Source organism: Cryptotermes secundus, unplaced genomic scaffold (assembly GCF_002891405.2).
Source record: "Cryptotermes secundus unplaced genomic scaffold, Csec_1.0 scaffold680, whole genome shotgun sequence".
NCBI classification, from domain to species: Eukaryota; Metazoa; Arthropoda; class Insecta; order Blattodea; family Kalotermitidae; genus Cryptotermes; species Cryptotermes secundus.
Genome location: NW_019731231.1, coordinates 254,773 through 272,623, shown reverse-complemented (window position 1 = coordinate 272,623; position 17,851 = coordinate 254,773). Strand labels below are relative to the sequence as shown.

The window sequence follows — 17,851 nt, the reverse complement described above, 5'->3', positions numbered from 1 at the left end:
AAGAAGTATAACCATATCAATAGTATTATTCATACCTTAGCTCCACATTTTGTCATACACAATTTGAAGTTAGGGGTTGGGCTTATAGTTACATATTTATATCATTTTTGGATATTATGAGCCTCCAGTAGAATGAACTAAAGTCCAGTTTACCTTACTTCCTCCAGCAACTTGCCCACCTTCAGAAACAACAGCGGATCTGCGAGTTGCTGTAGGCATGATCAGTACCATGTTATCAATCTCATTAGCGGATATGAAATTCTGCTCCTCACGCATAAAGTACTGAAACAATACAAACATATTTCTAAATTATTTGACTTTCTGATTGGTCTGGATGATTTTGGGAAGTATGTATATATCACATTTAAAAAAAAAAACACGAAGGAGTATTGTCAACTAGGGGGACCAGACAAATATTAGGAGGGGGAAGAATAAGAAATGTGTTGGGTTTTATGGTAAAGAGAAGTTTTGTCTTCTGGGATATAATGTTGTGTAGCCCGCTGAATGTTAACTGACATTTTGAAGGTACATACTGCCTCGAACTTCAGTAGTGCAAGACAGCTTTCCACCTGTTTCATTCTGGTTTCTTACTTGACTGACTCTTCAACCATAAAGGCAATATGTTTGTCCAAAATTTCAGTTGATTCTCAATATATATATATATATATACATATATATGAGTACAAATTACATGAGACATAAAAATTAATATACAATTTTAAAAAGTACCTGATAGACACGATGAACATATCAAACCACTGCAAGAGGTAGGAGTCAAAAGTGTATTTAATTGCTGAAATAAATATTACAGCATCAGAGAACAATAAATAATTTCCTCCTTTCTGTTGAAGAGTGAGGGAGAATTTTTGAACTATAATTAATATAAAATTATTCAGTATTCTAATATTATTTCTACAGGCCTATTAGGTTTAACATTACAGTGAAGACTGGCATGACGAACCAGTGGGTTATGTGAAAGTGATTAAGGTAAGATACAGCAAAACTTAGATTTTTCACTCTCCAATTTAATGCTTTTCCAAAATTTTCAATAATTTTTCTAGTCCTGACAATGGGAATTTTCCTGATTTATTGTTCACAGCGTTCTCTTATGGACAATTCAAAGAAACACTGGCTCTTTTCTGCTCATGTTCATGGTTTGCTGTAGTATAATAGGTATATCTTTACATATGAAAGTTTCTGAATATCATATGAATGAGCTGAACTAGCTGCAGATACAAGATACACGTGCATACTCACCATTATAATTCAATAGCTACTACAAAGTTCATAGTTGATGATATTTACATGGTATTAGATATTGCATATTCACTGCTGTTAATAGGGTGTGCCTTCTCAGCCCTTGCACCACAACCTACAGTGGTCTATTGTGCTTTACAGCAAAAGTTAATGAGCATTCTGGAACTTCTGAATATCATATGCAGCACAGTATTTTCAATCTGATTGTTATTGCACTAAAACATGCACATTTTAAATGGGCTGACAATATTGTGTTAAACACACACACTGTAAATGGCCTTCCAAAGTTACCATGTACAGCAACACACATTTTTTCTTTATTTTACATAATTTTCATTTTCCTGATTTTAACTTTCATCAGTGTTTCGACAATTTTATATGCCTTCAAAAGTGTAAAATCAGTTTTACTGTACATTGCACTAACTACTGAAACTCATTACTTGTGACTTGGACCAAATGTTGAAGATGTCTGCAACATGGTTATATAGGTCCTCAGCTTCCACCACATTGTTCTTCAGCCAGTGGTTACGTTGCTGATCAACATACTTGATAAGAAGTGGATAGAAGGCATAGATGTCTCTCACTAGCAGGTGCCAGTCTTCCTGAATTTGAGACTCAATCTAAAATGAAGATTAAAAAATGGTAAGGAAAGCCTGTGCTAGTTTCCATTGCCAAGTATTTTGATGACATACCAACACAACAATAAGAGAAGAAACTGCATCAGCCAGTTTTATATATTTGCAACTCCACATATTAATTTATCATTTGTTTCTTATCACTCAAGTAATCTGATATATTTTCTGTTATTAACATGCAGCACACCTGGAACAAGAAAAGGGTTCAATATTGGTATTCACATAAAACATTCAACCTGCAAATCTGATACTGCAATTTCTTGAAAAAATTAAACCTTTTCCCTGAAAGCAAAATCTGGGTTGTGCAGATAAATTTGTGACTCAAACTTTTAATAAATAATTTCTAATCAGACAACTGTGACTTTATTCCTATATTATTTGCCTCTACAAGTACATTCACTGCCAATATAGTTAATAAAACTGTTATTGTAACATTAACAGGAATAGTGGGACATGATGGTTAAGATGAAACATAATACAACAATGTGTATTTTTAGTCTCAGGAAGTGAGAAAGATAGAGTTAATGAAATTTAGGTTTCAACAAATAAAACCATTCAGTAAAAAATACCTACCATCAAAAGCTGCAGTTAGTTCAATTCTTGATATGAAGCAAGTAAATCTAATAGAATGAAACAGTCAACAATCCCTTACCTGAGAAGTGTCATCAGAGGATGACTTAATGAATCCTCTCAGTGATTCTTCTTTGTGGAACATATTATCAGTTCGTTTCTTTACACGTTCAGCCAAAGGAAGGAATGGTTCTTTCAGCAGTTCTTCAGATGAATTGATGATAATTTGCTGTGTGTATGCTAAATGAAAATGGGTAGTGTAAATTCAATTTTGGATGATACAAAGCTATGTAATATTAGTTTCGGTACCTAAATACATTCTTCCATTCATTCAGTATAAGTTAAAATGCACAATTAAAAACTAACACAATAAATATTAACAAAGAACTCAGTAGTTTACAGGTTTACCTGCAATCCTTGTCATCCATGGAGCATTTTCATTACCGATGTTCTTTTTGATAAGATTCAGAACATTCTTCAGTAACTGGTTCATATGTTCACTTGTCACCATGGACACGTGTGTTCTGGACAGTAAAAAGAAAAAATCACTTATATCTAAATCATGTAGTACCTCTTTGAATCCTCATTCTCCCTTGAAACATGTAACATTAATTACACTCATAAAATCATCACTGAATTATATACAAACCCATGAATTGTGACCATTAATAGTTTACTAAATGTGACCTGAATCACGGATATTTCCTAAAGGGAGCCCCTGACCTCTCAAAGTTTGTAAACTGAAGACTGTGTGCTCATTAATAATGCATAATTTGGCTATAATGTATCAGCCTTGTTCTCCAGGAATGAAAGAAAAATATTCATAGCTCTCCATTATAATAAAGTTATTCCTCTGCCAAACAGCATTCATGATATTTATGTAGCAAGATGAAGAGTCAGAAGGGACTGTGGAATTAATTTTGAACTTCATTTACCACTAGGGAAAAAGTGTCATGATTGATGTCCCCTTTAAGATGCTTTGAAGAATTCCTTACAAAAAGTTTTCATGTAATTTTCAGGTTCTGTGCTGTGTGTCTGTGTGAGCATACACGCGTACACATACACATGCACTTGCACAAATCAACAATACTGAGATTTAGCGGTCTTACCGAGAACTACCCTGCCTACATGCGTTCAGATCAACAGAAATGTACAGATTATTCTCCATGAACTTACATATTATGAATAAGTCTGAAGTTTGGGAATAGTTGGTTTTGGTAAGACCTCATTCCAAAGAGCCTAGATATGATCCATGAACAGATCTGTATGCATTTTTTCTACACAGAGATCAAAGCTTCTAGAAAAGCTTAGGCTCTGGGAATATGGAGACTGCCTGGCTGTCACAGTGGATCAGAACCCTTCTTAAGCGGCAGTTTTGTTGTCTATCATTTCGCTGTCACTTTATACCTCACAGCAGAGGAATCCATCTAATAAGTGCTCACATCTTGGAAATGGAGTCCGTGAACTTGTTCAAGTAGAAGTTAGGTAAATCGATAGGCATTTGCCACAAACAAGTGATGAATCCAAAACCTTCTTCATCGTTTTACTTCATACATGTTCCAAAAATTGCAGAATGTCAAGGTGATCAGTAGTTCAAAATAATTTGCAATAATCAAAGTCCATTTATTTTGACTGCTTCAGAGAAATCAGTAAATAACAGTCAAGAGACAGCCACTTGGACTCACCAAACCCACCAGTTATGATTAGTACTAGACTACAATATGAATAATCTAAACCTATAAAAGGAAAAGATTTTATATGCCAGTATTAATATGGTATCTTTCTTGCTAAAAAACATTTTGTAAATATCTGGGTGGGATTTATGTTTACATCAATGATAATTCTCATTGCAGAATAAAGATTTAACATGCTCAATGATTCATGTAAGAGAACACGTTGTTTGATCTCAGGGATACATGCACGTCACATATTCAAATTCAGTACATGCTGATTTGTCTAACTAAAATTGGTACCTAGAAAATTTACCCACCCCTAAAAAACACTATAATTACCTGTATTTTAGATGAAGAATATTTTTACCCCCTTTCCCCCCCAAGAGATAAGCAGGTCCTTCATTTTTTGTCTCGAATATTTACAATCTGATTTTATCTACATTTGCAGGTAACTTATGTATAGTCAAAAATATAAGACAAAGAGGTGGAGCTTATTTTACAACAACAATTTCATGTTCAAATACTTGGAACAACTAATGCTTATATTGCCTGTACACAGTTATTTAAAGTCATTCTCAAAACACAGGACTCACCCTCCTGTGGGGCTGACATTGTCTGGTCCTTGTGACCACCAGAATGGAAGGTATGAACAAAGTAAAGGTAGAATAACATCAATAACATGGGGAGCATCTGCGTAACTTTTCTCTGATTCAGTAAACTGGTCCACTTCTGTGAGAACAGCCTCTAGTGTTGGCATAGTAGCCTCCATCCTGGCCATCACATCTGAAACATAGAAATGTGTCATAATGTAGTAAACAAAGAGGTAAAACTGTCCCTGTAACATGCCGTGAAGGAAAACGGGTGTGAGAGGTCGAGGCTCCCACATCTTCTATACTTGTCCTATGTCATGTATAATGATCCATGGATGTGAAGTGAATAAATAAATAAATAAATAATAAAATAATAAAATCAGCTAACAGATGGTAGTAAGTTTGCCAGCCTTATGCTCCCGCCATCTTTTACCCCCCAGGAATCTTCCTGGTACTCATTTCTGTTAGAGGCTGAGGATTAGGTAAATTTAAAGAAATCAGTGACCTCATCAGGAATTGAATCCACGACCTTCCAGCTTGTAGCATAGTGCGTCAACCAACTAAACTATCATGTGCCCCCGTCATAATGTAGTAGTACTCTAAACTGTTAACTATAAAAGAACATAACCCAGATCCACATAATATATAATAGCTATTCAACTTATACATACTGTCTTCTGGAATATGACATTATGTACTTGGGTATGTAGATATCAAAGTTTCAAAGGAACCTGCTCTCTCCATCATCAGTCTGAAGATGGAGGCACGAAGTTTCTTTAAATTTTCATTTCTCTCTATCAGACTACAAGGCATTACATATCATGAGACTGTAATTTTCAGCCACCACCAAGAGAACCTCAAATCTCACATCCCCCTTTTGGTCAGAAGATTATAACTTATCCCGCACTTCCATCTCTCCATACTCCCCAGCTCTAGACCAACAAGACCTTCTCCTTTTCCAGTACTCATGATATTTCTCAGAGGAAAAGATCTCATTGCTTATCACAATCAAAGAAGAACTACAAACTACAATTCTGGAGTTCAACAATATGAACTGCATGGATGCTTCAATCAATAGCACAAGCTCTGGATTTATTCTATCAGGCCACAAGAGAACTACTTTGAAGGGGATACTACGGAAGAGCCACTAAATTTAAAATGTAAGAAGAAAAAAGATCACTCTGGAAATATTTCAATCATGCCTCAAATATGAAAAGGGTCTATGCTTAACAATTTAAGAGCCACTAACCCTGTGCCTCCAGGGAATGATCCGCAATGCGGTTGAGAAGGGAGAACTGGTTGTGCTTGTTGAGATGAGGCTCTAAGAAAGCAACTGGGAATGTTGAGGAGAAAGCTCCTAGGCAGCTCCCAAGAGCAGGACGATGCCTCTCAATTTCAGTCTTCAAATATTTCCTGAAAGCAATGGTTATGTGATCATATATATGTGCTAATTTCAAATCATATTCACATGTTCTGATGCTAAAATAATGATGAATTACCTGTCTCCTGTCAAAGATCCATCAGTCCCCAATGTATATAAACTGCCCAGCATTTTGTAAGAAGCCACTTGGATTTCATCCACTGGAATCAAAGAGAGCTACATGAATATGCGCAACTAACAAGGGCAGTAGTCTTAAATTATACAGATCTGCATACAGTACTTATTTGAAGATAGAATTACAGATATGAAAAGGTAATCTATAAATTTTACTTTGATATAACAAATTTAATTATCCTCAGAATATTATATTTCCATACATCTAGTTGACAAATTTTCATACCATGTTCTCTGGTATATTTTTGTGACTTTGCATAAGAGATCAGTTCCACCTGTGTGGTGAATTTACACGGTGTGTCCAGGATCCATTAGGACTCATATTTTTTAATTTTTCCCTGCAATGCCATCTGTTGTGGCATTAAGATTCTTGAAGTTTCAGTTGTGGCCGTCTATAATTTCAAAGCACAAGCATGGCTGCATCATGTGTTCTGACCTTGAATGTAACAGTACTGTTCTGACGCTCGCTGGAAAATGGTGGTTGAACAGAGAGCCAACATTGAATTTTTTTTTTTTACGTTAGGCAAAGCAGCTGGAGAAGCATATGATATGATGAAAAGTGTGTACGGTAGTGATTGTTTGAGTTGCTCAAACATTTTTTGATGGTATGCTGTATTGAAGACGTGCATCAAAGCCAAGAACAAGTCGCACTGAAGAAAATGCGAAAAAAGTGACCGAAATCCTTGCATCAGACAGATGTGTTTCTGCAAGACTCGAGGAGCTTTTGGGAATACCAAAAAGTATTGTGCATCAAAATTGGACCAAGGATTTGGGCAAATGGAAGGTCTGTTCGCAGTTTGTACCGCACGCGTTGTCAGGCGATGAAAAACATGCCAGAGTTACAGTCGGCCCAAAGTGATACAAAATTTACAACATCGATTGTTTCTGGTTATGAGACATGGTGTTTTCAATATTAGCCTCTCACAAAGCGGCAGAGTGCAGCGTGGTTGAGCCCAAAGAAGCCGAAACCAAAGAAAGTATGCACGCAAAAGAGTCGAATAAAGACATTGCTAACCGTTTTCTTCGATTCCAAAGGAATCATTCACAAGGAATTTCTGCCAGAAAGTCAAACAGTGAATTGTGATTATTATCTCGGAGTCCTCAGTCATTTGTGGGAGAGAATTCTTCGAATTCGACCTGAATATCGGAGCAAAGTTCCTGGTCGCTCTTCCACAACAATGCCCCACCCCACAAATCGAAGATCATGCGTGGTTTTTGGCCAGAAAAGGGAGCACAGTTCTTGATCATCCTCTGTATTTGCCAGATTTAACTCCAGCAGATTTCTGCTTGTTCCCAAAAGCTAAGATGGCGATGAAATGACTCCATCACGACACCATCCAGGAAATCCAAAGGGAATCTACCGCAGTTCCACAAAAGGAGTACAGTGACTGTTTTCGAAAACTGTTCCATCAATTCCAGCTATGTATTGATTCAGAAGGAGACTATTTTGAATAAAAAGAGTGAAATTTTGAAAATAATTCATGTCTTGTATTTTTAATGAACACAGTCCTAACAGAACCTGGACATTCTGTGTAGAATTCTCTTCTCATAGGTTTCACAGTTTAATGATCAAATTTAAATACTTACATAGTAGATCACTTCCGTACTCGCAAGCTGCTAGATGATCAAACATGGAGGTCAGAACTGGTAGAATGACACCATTTAAGTAGAACAGAGATGTAGACGTTTTCAAGTGAGCGCCCCTCAAATGGCTGTAACGGCCCTACACATTCAAGGTGTTCCATGTAAGTAAACAGTAGCAGTTTCATTTTAATATTAAAAACAGCATTCATAAGAAATTTTTCTTCAGTTGAACTTACATCATGCAGATTCTGTATAGTGTGTGCCAGATCTTCTGCTGTGTTATTGAAGAAAGTCAACATTGATGTACGAATAAATTCTGGACAGTTCTTCACCAGTGATCTGTACACAAATTGTTCAACAAAATTAACTGTTAACCCAGAGGTATCATGAAATTATGCAAAGAGGTAAGCAGAACACTCATCAAGAAGTCCACANAACTCACACAGCGCCCTCTCCAAATACGGGAGGTCGATTTGCCGGATCCTGTATATTCTAATAGTTAAAAGCCTCCTTCTTACTATAACTCCATTTAACATATTCAGGGAATATAGAAATTTTGTTATCATTTATTTCTTTATGACAATTTAGATGGCAGTCAATTGATCAGTATGTCTGAAAATTTAAAAATGAATGGACTTGGAGAGTTTCTGGGGATGGTTCAATAAAAATACTCATACTACATTAATATCTACATTTTCATGGTCATGTTTGTTAAAGTGTAAGACAAGGAATTAAACACAAACTGAATATAACATTAAAGCAAATACTTACTTGGCATCAATTCCCTTTACTAACACTTGTAAACATCTGACACTAATGCGCACATCAGCTCCAAATGCTGCCAGGCGGGAACGTAGCAGGTTGGCAAGTTTGCAAAACAAACTATAAAACAAAAATTGGAAGGAATTTTATGGAATCTCATGTGTGTGTGTGTGTGTGTGTACAAGTGCATCTGAAGCCACTTAAATCTCACTTCCTCATTAACACAAAATTCCCAGAACAATGTATGAGAGCTATACTTTACTTAGGCACAGATATTTAATATACTTACAAAACAAGAAATTGAACTTTTCACTTTTTCCAAATTTAGTGACTTAATCATTTTTCATATTTTATTAAACCATTCAGACCCAACAGATAATTACCTGTATTGCCTCCCCTACAGCTTACTGCATGAAGAGATAATAAAGAAATTTACCAAGGCTTCACAAGTCCGAAGTGTCGGTCACTTGTAAATTATATGAATCTGTGCCTCATTCAACTTTCTTACTTGATGAAACACAACCTTTTTTATGTACCTGGCCACCATTTCTTTCTCCTTCAGAGATGCAGCCCCTACATTGTTAGTAGCAGTTGCTACAGCAATGAAGTAATTTCTATGAGTGCTGAAATATTTTTCCATCAACGGCAACACCACCTGTAAATTTAATAAATAGAACGATTTAGATTTAAATTTATATTTAAAACTTAAAATGCATTTTATGTATTGATATATATCACAGAAGGTTTAAAATTAGTTTATTTTGATAACCATACTGCAACAGTAGGGGCTTATTGCCATTTAAATGTAGGTGTAAGGGCAGGCAGGGCGATATGTAAGTCCTCAAGCGATTTAGATATTACCTACTTAGGTTTCACAGTTTTGTTCTAGTGAATGGATTCTAATATTTTTAATTCCATTTTTGATGTCCTCATAACTGGAAGTATAATGATGAAGTAAGTAAATCATGCTCATCACCTCTAATAAACAATTTGGCAGGTCTTTCTCATAAGAACGAAAATTAAGTTTGGTACAAAAGAAATGGAGGAACATTTATCTAAATGTCCACAGACATACTACAGACAGTATTGATATATTGGGTTTTTGGACTTTATCCATCGTCCTGGTTTTTAAGATAACAAATAAAAACACGACGTTTCGGAAACTGGATCTGTTTCCGTCCTCAGGTGAAGGAAAACACCTATTCAGTTGGGTCCCTTAGAAAGAGCTAGCCTCAATCACTAGGTCCAGTTTCTNTATCAGTGTGTTATACACCATCGTCAGAATCCTTTAGTAACTACAGACAGTATTATTCATTTTATTTACTTCCACACAGTACATAGTAAGAATGGAATATTTTGTGCTCTTCTGTTGGTATGTCTGGCATGTGGAATTTTCTTTTTCAGTTATCCAGCTCGCATAGTACTTCACCTGACTTTACTGTTTTGTCTCTCGAATATTTTTATACAAATATAAGATACCTTTGAGAAAAATTTAATGTCCCTTGTGGAAGTTTTGAAGCTGTTTCTTCTACTGAAAGTGCTTGATGGTTTAAGAAGTTTCATATTGATGGAAGCTGAGTCCAAGTACTGTATAAGTTTTTCCAGCAGGCTGTATGCAAACCTTAGTTCCACTGCAGCTCCTGTAGCTGCTTGTTCTGATTCAGTTCCACCACCACGGTTGGGCCTTAACAGAAGAAGAAAGATTGTCACTCAAGTTTTCCTGTCAAACAGTTTTTTTAATATATTACAAATATACCTGTTTTCCTTTGAAACACTGAATTACTTGTGGGAACCACCCAAAGTGAATTGAGAGCTACCCAATCAGAGACCACAAAGCAGCCAATACTAAGCAATGGCTGGGTAAACAGCTGTTGCTAGGTAAAAACTTTGTTGCAGTGAATTGAGCGCTGCATGTACAAAGAATATTTGCTATATTATTATTTCTACAGGACTAAATAATTTGGTCTAGGCCTAGAGAAATCCTGAAAAGCAATCTGGAAGCTTTAAATCTGATGGGAGTGTAGTACAAAAATAAGAGTCAGAGACATACGAGCATATGCATGTGAGCATATGCATGGACACAACATGCTCAGGGTACAATTCAATTATGTGCTCTAGCACTGGAATTTGAACATCTATATTCTTCTTCATGACACATTAATTTTAAGGAATAAAATATATATATATGTAATAATCATGTTATAAAGCTGGTACAACTACATGAGTTACTTACCTGTGTAGCTTGTAGCCTTGGTACTGTAGATATTTGAGGAATTCCTGTGAACGCTCTCTGTCCTTTTTCTTCTCCTTGTCAGTCAGCAAATCATATGGCACCAACTGTGGACTGACAGCTCCTCCTAAATGACAACAAAATGCATGTCTTTTGTAGGTTTGTCAACTTCATTAACCACTTGACTGATATAATTAAATATATTTAAGAATACTATATACTTAGGCCATAATTAAGTGTCCCCACATTCCCACCTGCTCACGCTGGTTCCTCGCTCGCGGATTTTTATACCCTGAAGATGGAGGTGATAAGTTCCTCCGAAAAAACAGTTTACACTTATCTACATGGCACCACATCCCATAAGACGGCATTCTTCATAGTCACCACCGTGAAAACCTCAAATCTTAAATAGAGTTTTGTTGTAATTTTCCGTCAATACAACGACTGACAATTTTTGACCTGAAAATTATGTTTGTTTCACAGTTCTATGGGTGTTAATCAGATGTGCTGAAGAGCTGTTTTAATGCTTCCATACCTGAAGTGGTAATCAACCTCTCCAGGTGATTTTGAAATCCTATGGAGCATGTAATAGGTTTTTCACTTCATCCGTCTCTATACGGGGAACACTTTGAGAACTGATGGATGGATTTTCATGACTTTGATGTCAGAGAATTTTATGAAATATTGTCTAGATATTTCAATTTTCATTCATATCAGATGCGTTTAAATTACCACTTTACATGAAGACCTATATATGTTTCTATGGCTCACCGAGTAATCAAAAGATAGAGAAATGTTTAGAACAAAAGTTGTGTTAAAAGGTAAATTAAGCACTACGCCATGAAGGCGTATGGGGGACTGGACATATAGATCCACATTTTCTTGACCTCAGCACTAGTTGGAGCTGAGTGGTCAACTTCACGCCCAGCTGCTTTACCCCTGGGGAAAGAGCCCCTTGTACCCACTGGATAGGAGGTTGGGTGGACCCCAGATCCGGTCTGGATGACAGAGAGAGAAAATTCTTGACCCTACCAGGACTCAAAATCTGGCCCTTCAGTCGTCCAGCCCGTAAGCAGTCGCTATAATGACTGTGCTATCCCAGATCTACAAAATTTGTGGCAACCCTTCTGATACTAGTAAAAATGTTTGTGGTTTTATGTGCATGTATATTCTCAAAATAATGCTTTGGTTAGTAACTAAGAAAGTACATAAAGAGTTATGGTTGGATGTTTCTTTCTCTCAATTTATTTCACAACAAATTTCCTCCTTTACAGGTTGTGGGAGAATGGGTGTAAAATAAGAATGAGGATGGATGTGCAACTTAGTGATTATGGACTAGTATAAAATACTGTCCAATTACCTGTCAGGAAGGACTAAAGAGAAAGATTAAACATCTCCATCAGGATACTCAACCACCAGGTCAGAATCAAACCTGGACTTATAGCAACCCTATCACAAGTTTGGTCTACAGTTAGAACGCTAACATTTAGAACATACCAAACACTTCAGCAGGTAATAAATAATATGGTGCTATTAGGATAGTGCCACTGTTCTAACTCAATAGAGAAAGGTTAAGAAATACTAATATTTGAATTCTTCCATTGTGACAAATAACATGGAATTCAACTTATTTGATATTCATCGGCAATGCTTATTTAAAATGGAGGCATTCTATGATAATTTGTTGTTAGTCACTAGTTTATAAACAGCGGAAAATACACTCTCTTGAATCTGGATAAAAAGCTTCCATAAAACAATTTCAATAGAAATTATCAGTTCTTACCACAAGTCGTGAGCTCTTCCTTCTTCTTCTTTGCCCAGATATCATGAGCGTTTTCAGCCAATCTCTCAGCCATGTTTTGCATCTCTCTGCTTAGAGTGAGGTTAGTCATATCTACTGGGTGAGGGTGGTAGTTAAATGGCGTTGCTTTGTCAACCTTAAAAAACAAAGTGCTAAGTTACAAAGAAAATTCTTGTACATAATTACTGATAAATTGTTGAATTGCTTTTGTATTGTGCATGGTGTACTGAAGAGCCAAGACGACAGAGTAAGGGGAGGCATTCCATACTGTAGTGACACAATGTTACCCTTCTTATCCACCTATTACCTTTTCAGAACTCTCCAGAGGCTCTGAAATTGCTGTGGATTTGCTCTAAAATATTTTTGATTTTAGAAGCAACATAAATACAGTAGAACTTGGTTATAACGTCATCAAAAGGACCTAAAAATAGTGTCGTTATAAACGAATGTCGCTGTAACCGAAATGGGCACTTCCACAGTAGCCTTATGTTAGTCACGTAAAAATCTACCAAAAACTGAGTTAAAATGTTCCATTTTTTGTGAAATACGTAGTTAAGTACAGACTAACGTAACATTAACGTGGAATTGCCCAAATGTTTAATATCAAAGACATATTACAGCGCTTTTCACTGACAATACACACAATATTTCACGAATCACTTTAACTTTCTCTTCAATGCTTAAAACTTTCCTTTTCATTGCCATGTTTTCGCTACTGCACTTCTCTGGGTTTAGGCAGGAACACTATAGGGTAAGTAGACAATGTGAGGTCCTGTTAGATGAGATTCTAGGAAAGGAATGCAGTTAACAACCTGCCGCATCCTCTTGCACTATTCATGCAGTCCCACCCCACACCCTTGTTTTCCATAAAACCCAAACTCCTCTTGCAGCCCGCGGTCATAATCTTCCAGGACATTCACGTCAGCAAGTAGAGAAAGTGAGGGTGGGCAGACACATCGAACTTTCCCACGATATCAGAGAAATTCAGGAATGAAAATGACGTTACATNAAGGGGAGGCATTCCATACTGTAGTGACACAATGTTACCCTTCTTATCCACCTATTACCTTTTCAGAACTCTCCAGAGGCTCTGAAATTGCTGTGGATTTGCTCTAAAATATTTTTGATTTTAGAAGCAACATAAATATATATATTTTCAGGTTTTCACAGTGGTGAGTGTTCAGACTGTGGACTTCTGGGTTGTGACATTGTGTAGTAGTGTGGATGGAAAAGATTTCTGGGTAATACTCTCCTTCTATTTCCCGGATGAACCCTGATGTGAGTAGCAGCACGTTTCTCTAAAACAATGTTATCCACCTATGATACTAGATAGTGTCACAACCCAAAAAACCACAATCTAAATTTTAATATAATTAGTTTACTGCAATTATCATAAATGTAAAAATTATATTCTCTTATATGTAATTTATTGCTGCTAGAAATTTGTTGTGTTCAGTGAAGAGATGTCAGTTTAACTGAGAAATATTCTTCCCCATAAAACATTAATATGTACTGTGAGTTTAATAAACTGTGTTATTTAATCATTTTATGGTTATTTACATCATCATAATAAAATCTGAAGAGTTTCAATCATGCTCCAATTGACTACAGCCACTGCTGGGCAGAACACTAACCATTTACTGCACAGAAGTTGAATAACACGTGGATTTTTTTCCAGTTTTTTCTAACTTATTCTTTCTAATGTATTATATCCAAATAAAGTCTTACTTGATGCTGGACTAGAATACAATTAAGCACAGTTTTCAGTTTAATTCCAAGTCGGGGTTAAACATGATAATTTTCATTAAAAAATAATGACACTGAGTCAGTAGCAAATAAGTATAGTGCTGAAATCAGTCATGTATTAATATACATGAAGGAAACTGATGGTAAATTTACAGAGATGCGTGTGTACGTGTGTGTGTGTGTGTGAGCGTGCGCGGTGATGATGATGATGATAATTCAGTTTTCAAAAATTGATATTCTAGTACTGACGCTACAAACCAAATAAATTACTAGCAAGAAAGAAATCATTATGTTGTTTCTGGGGGTCTCTCAGTGATGTCTATGAACAATATGGCACCTGGGATGTAAAGATATGTTTCATAGAAAGTTAATCATTTTTAGATGATGGTATCACTTCCATCTTGAGGACTGAAGTGTAAGCCAAGTTAAGAGGACAGAGGAAGCAGCCAGCAAGCTTCTCACAAGGTGTTTTATAACAAGTCTACCATATTTCCAGAGGCGATTCATGTGGTAATGTTGAGTAGAAAATATTAATGCTGCACTGGTTTTACTTCCAACCCTTGAGCTACAGACATTTTAATATACAGAGACAACAAATACATGGAGTTCTATTTTCTGTGATATAACACCATGTAGTCCATTTGGTTCAGTGGATTACATACCACTGTATCCTAGAAGATAGAACTCTTCACAACCACAGCTGTGAGAGCCTTGAATCCTACAGCAAACACCTACTTCTATGTAAGAGATGGAAACATTGGTGAAAGTTTCGGTTAACTTCAGTGAAATTCGATTGATGGCAATACTTGTGACAGTTTCAATTGGATAGCAGCCACTATTGATTCTCAGATGTTTCTTGCCTCACTTGCTTTTGATTCATGCTAAGAGTCAAATATGACAATGTGTTGCAATAAGGTAAAAACTGTATTTTATCCATTTGTTCTTTTGAAAAATAAATCAACAGGTCAATCTCACTGAATACACTGATACCCATTACATTTTGTATTCAGTGATATTAACAGCAGGGCAGCAGTTGACAAATACTGTAGACACATTTCAAACCACAAAATCCTCAACATACACATCAAAGATTACAGGAAATAGGTATAACTGCTCCATACAGCCAAGATCATGCAGCATGATGGCTGCTATGGAAGATACATACATACTAAAACTCAGTACAATGAAGCCCAGTGAGCAGAGTTCAAGGGATGTCTAATCTACCTAGTAAATCTGTATAATGGGTATGGCAAACCATATATTATGAAGATTTTCATCCTCATCAAATGCAGTGTATGCAGATGGTTCAACTGGATGATTATGATCCTTGTGTTCAGTTTTGTCAGTGGATGCTTCTACATCACCAGAGTCTTTGCCACATACCATTCAGTGACGAAGGACAGTGCAATTACAATGCAATTAACAATACAAGAAATTTTGATTTGTGGTCCACTGATAATCCTTATGGGACTGCTAAAAGCACCTTCCAATATCAGTTCTCAGAGAATGTTTGTTGTGGTCTGACTGGACCATTCATTTTGGAACACGTTTAACTTCTGCTAATTATATATTCTCTCTGAGATGAACTGTTTTTAATGGAGGGCATGCTTCTAGAGCCAAGACTCATTATATTCTTTCAGCATAATGAGGTTCATCCACCTGTTGGTTGCAATGTTACAGCTCAACTGAATCAGCATTATCAGGATAGGCAGAATGATCACAGAGATCTCTGGACCTAAGCCCACTTAATTTATTTTTATTGGATATAATGACATATATAGTCTATAACATCAAAATACACATGAGAGTGAAATTTTCTGTTGAACTGTGAATGCTGCTTACATATGAGAACACAACAGAATGATGCAATGGACAGTAAATTCTTGTTTGAACTGAGTAAGGCTGTGCATTCAAAACTGTGACAAGCATCTTGAAGAGCTAACTTAATGGTGTCTCAAAATGTACTGACAATTTCAATTGATTAATACTTCTGATCATTTTCTCCTGTGGCCACCTGAAGTGTCCAGTTGGAAACAGAACTAATGCTGCACTAACTTTTTCTACTTGACATTAAGTCCTAAATGATACCATGAAGTAAGACCGGACACATATGGTGCTATGAAAATATTTCTTGAACTTGGCAATATTTCTGTGATCAGCACTAGAACAGGTGACATAAGAAAACATGAAACTAATGAGGAACACTTGAAGTTGTACTTACAGGGTTTGTTTTGGATGATCTTCTTGTGGAATTTCTATTGTTTGATGGTACTTCAACATCAGAGTGCTCTACAGTCCAACCAATAGCAAGCAGGGCCTTCAAGGACTCTCTCACAGGTTCCTTATAACGCTCTTTCTCCTGAATGTATGAAAATTATTTTATTTGAGAAAAAGAAGAATTTATATACAAAACACATACACATATAGTGAACTCTGTGTGTTAAGTAGTTTCCAAGACTAGACCTGACATGAGCAATTTAGGGTATTGTATAATAAGGAAGACACTTTCTTGCAGGTTATTCAATGACACCTTTAGTGTGGAGACTATATAGCATACATGGGAACATTATGATTTATGTGGAAATATGTAAAAAATTGGAAAAGAGTAAAAATCACATGAAAACTGAGTTCTGTAAGTTTTTCTCATGCAACCAACAGATCATGTAACTGTACATGTACATCCCATTCCTAATACATGCTGGATAATGGGGAGTTTACTGTGTAATTTTTATGACATCTTTTCAATACAGTATACTTACATAGTCATTCAGCATGCCATATGGTTTCAAGCGAGGGTGAGTCTTGTTAGCATCAGACCACTGCTCTCCATACACCCAACCATTATCCAGTTTCCTACTAGCCCATGCATCATGATAATGTTCTGAGAATTGCTGAACAATATTGTTGAGATCATTGTTTAAGGCCACACTGAAATAAAACAAAATTATACAATACAATATAAGGAAATAATTCTGTACCCTCATACTGTGAGAACATAAGTAAAAGAACTTAGAATATGTTTTAATATTTATTGTCAAATTTCTCTCTGCCCATCTCAACCTCCTAGGAGTACCATGCTAGTTTTCTTTAAGGTGGTGGGTTATTAATTCCTGTCTGATCCGACAGCTGGAAGACTACCTGTCAGAAATATATTCCATGACTATACTGAGAAAGCGTGGTAGATAAATCCAATATATGAAACTCAACTAAAAAATTTTGATTAGTTATGTGGCATGACAATGAGATACATAACTTTATATATGAGACAAACACCCTCTTAAGTGTAACAATTTAATTGTAGTTCTTTTTTCTTTCCCTCCTCCACACTACATGTTTCGGCCCTAAATGGCCATCATCAGGTGTGTATTCTTACGTAGCTGTTACACTGCCTGTTAAAATTTAAAATCACCAGTCTTTCTAATTGTATAAAATCTTTGTTAACCTACAC

At 36.2% G+C, this 17,851-nt stretch overlaps 1 protein-coding gene across 7 annotated transcripts in view; it reads right to left on the bottom strand.

Moving 5' to 3' along the window:
* Nucleotides 1-17,851, bottom strand: part of LOC111866591 (ryanodine receptor) — a 256,073-nt gene that overhangs the window by 78,765 nt on the left and 159,457 nt on the right. For all 7 annotated transcript variants that reach the window (XM_033752340.1, XM_033752342.1, XM_033752343.1 and 4 more), the window contains 16 exons: nt 17,163-17,331; nt 16,625-16,762; nt 12,640-12,793; nt 10,860-10,983; nt 10,106-10,310; nt 9,163-9,281; nt 8,636-8,746; nt 8,101-8,203; nt 7,868-8,003; nt 6,225-6,306; nt 5,975-6,138; nt 4,729-4,918; nt 2,871-2,986; nt 2,545-2,702; nt 1,698-1,877; nt 154-282 (listed from right to left, as the gene is read on the bottom strand). In XM_033752340.1, coding sequence (XP_033608231.1) covers nt 154-282; nt 1,698-1,877; nt 2,545-2,702; nt 2,871-2,986; nt 4,729-4,918; nt 5,975-6,138; nt 6,225-6,306; nt 7,868-8,003; nt 8,101-8,203; nt 8,636-8,746; nt 9,163-9,281; nt 10,106-10,310; nt 10,860-10,983; nt 12,640-12,793; nt 16,625-16,762; nt 17,163-17,331 — 2,278 coding nt within the window. The remainder of the gene's footprint in view (nt 1-153; nt 283-1,697; nt 1,878-2,544; nt 2,703-2,870; nt 2,987-4,728; nt 4,919-5,974; nt 6,139-6,224; nt 6,307-7,867; nt 8,004-8,100; nt 8,204-8,635; nt 8,747-9,162; nt 9,282-10,105; nt 10,311-10,859; nt 10,984-12,639; nt 12,794-16,624; nt 16,763-17,162; nt 17,332-17,851) is intronic.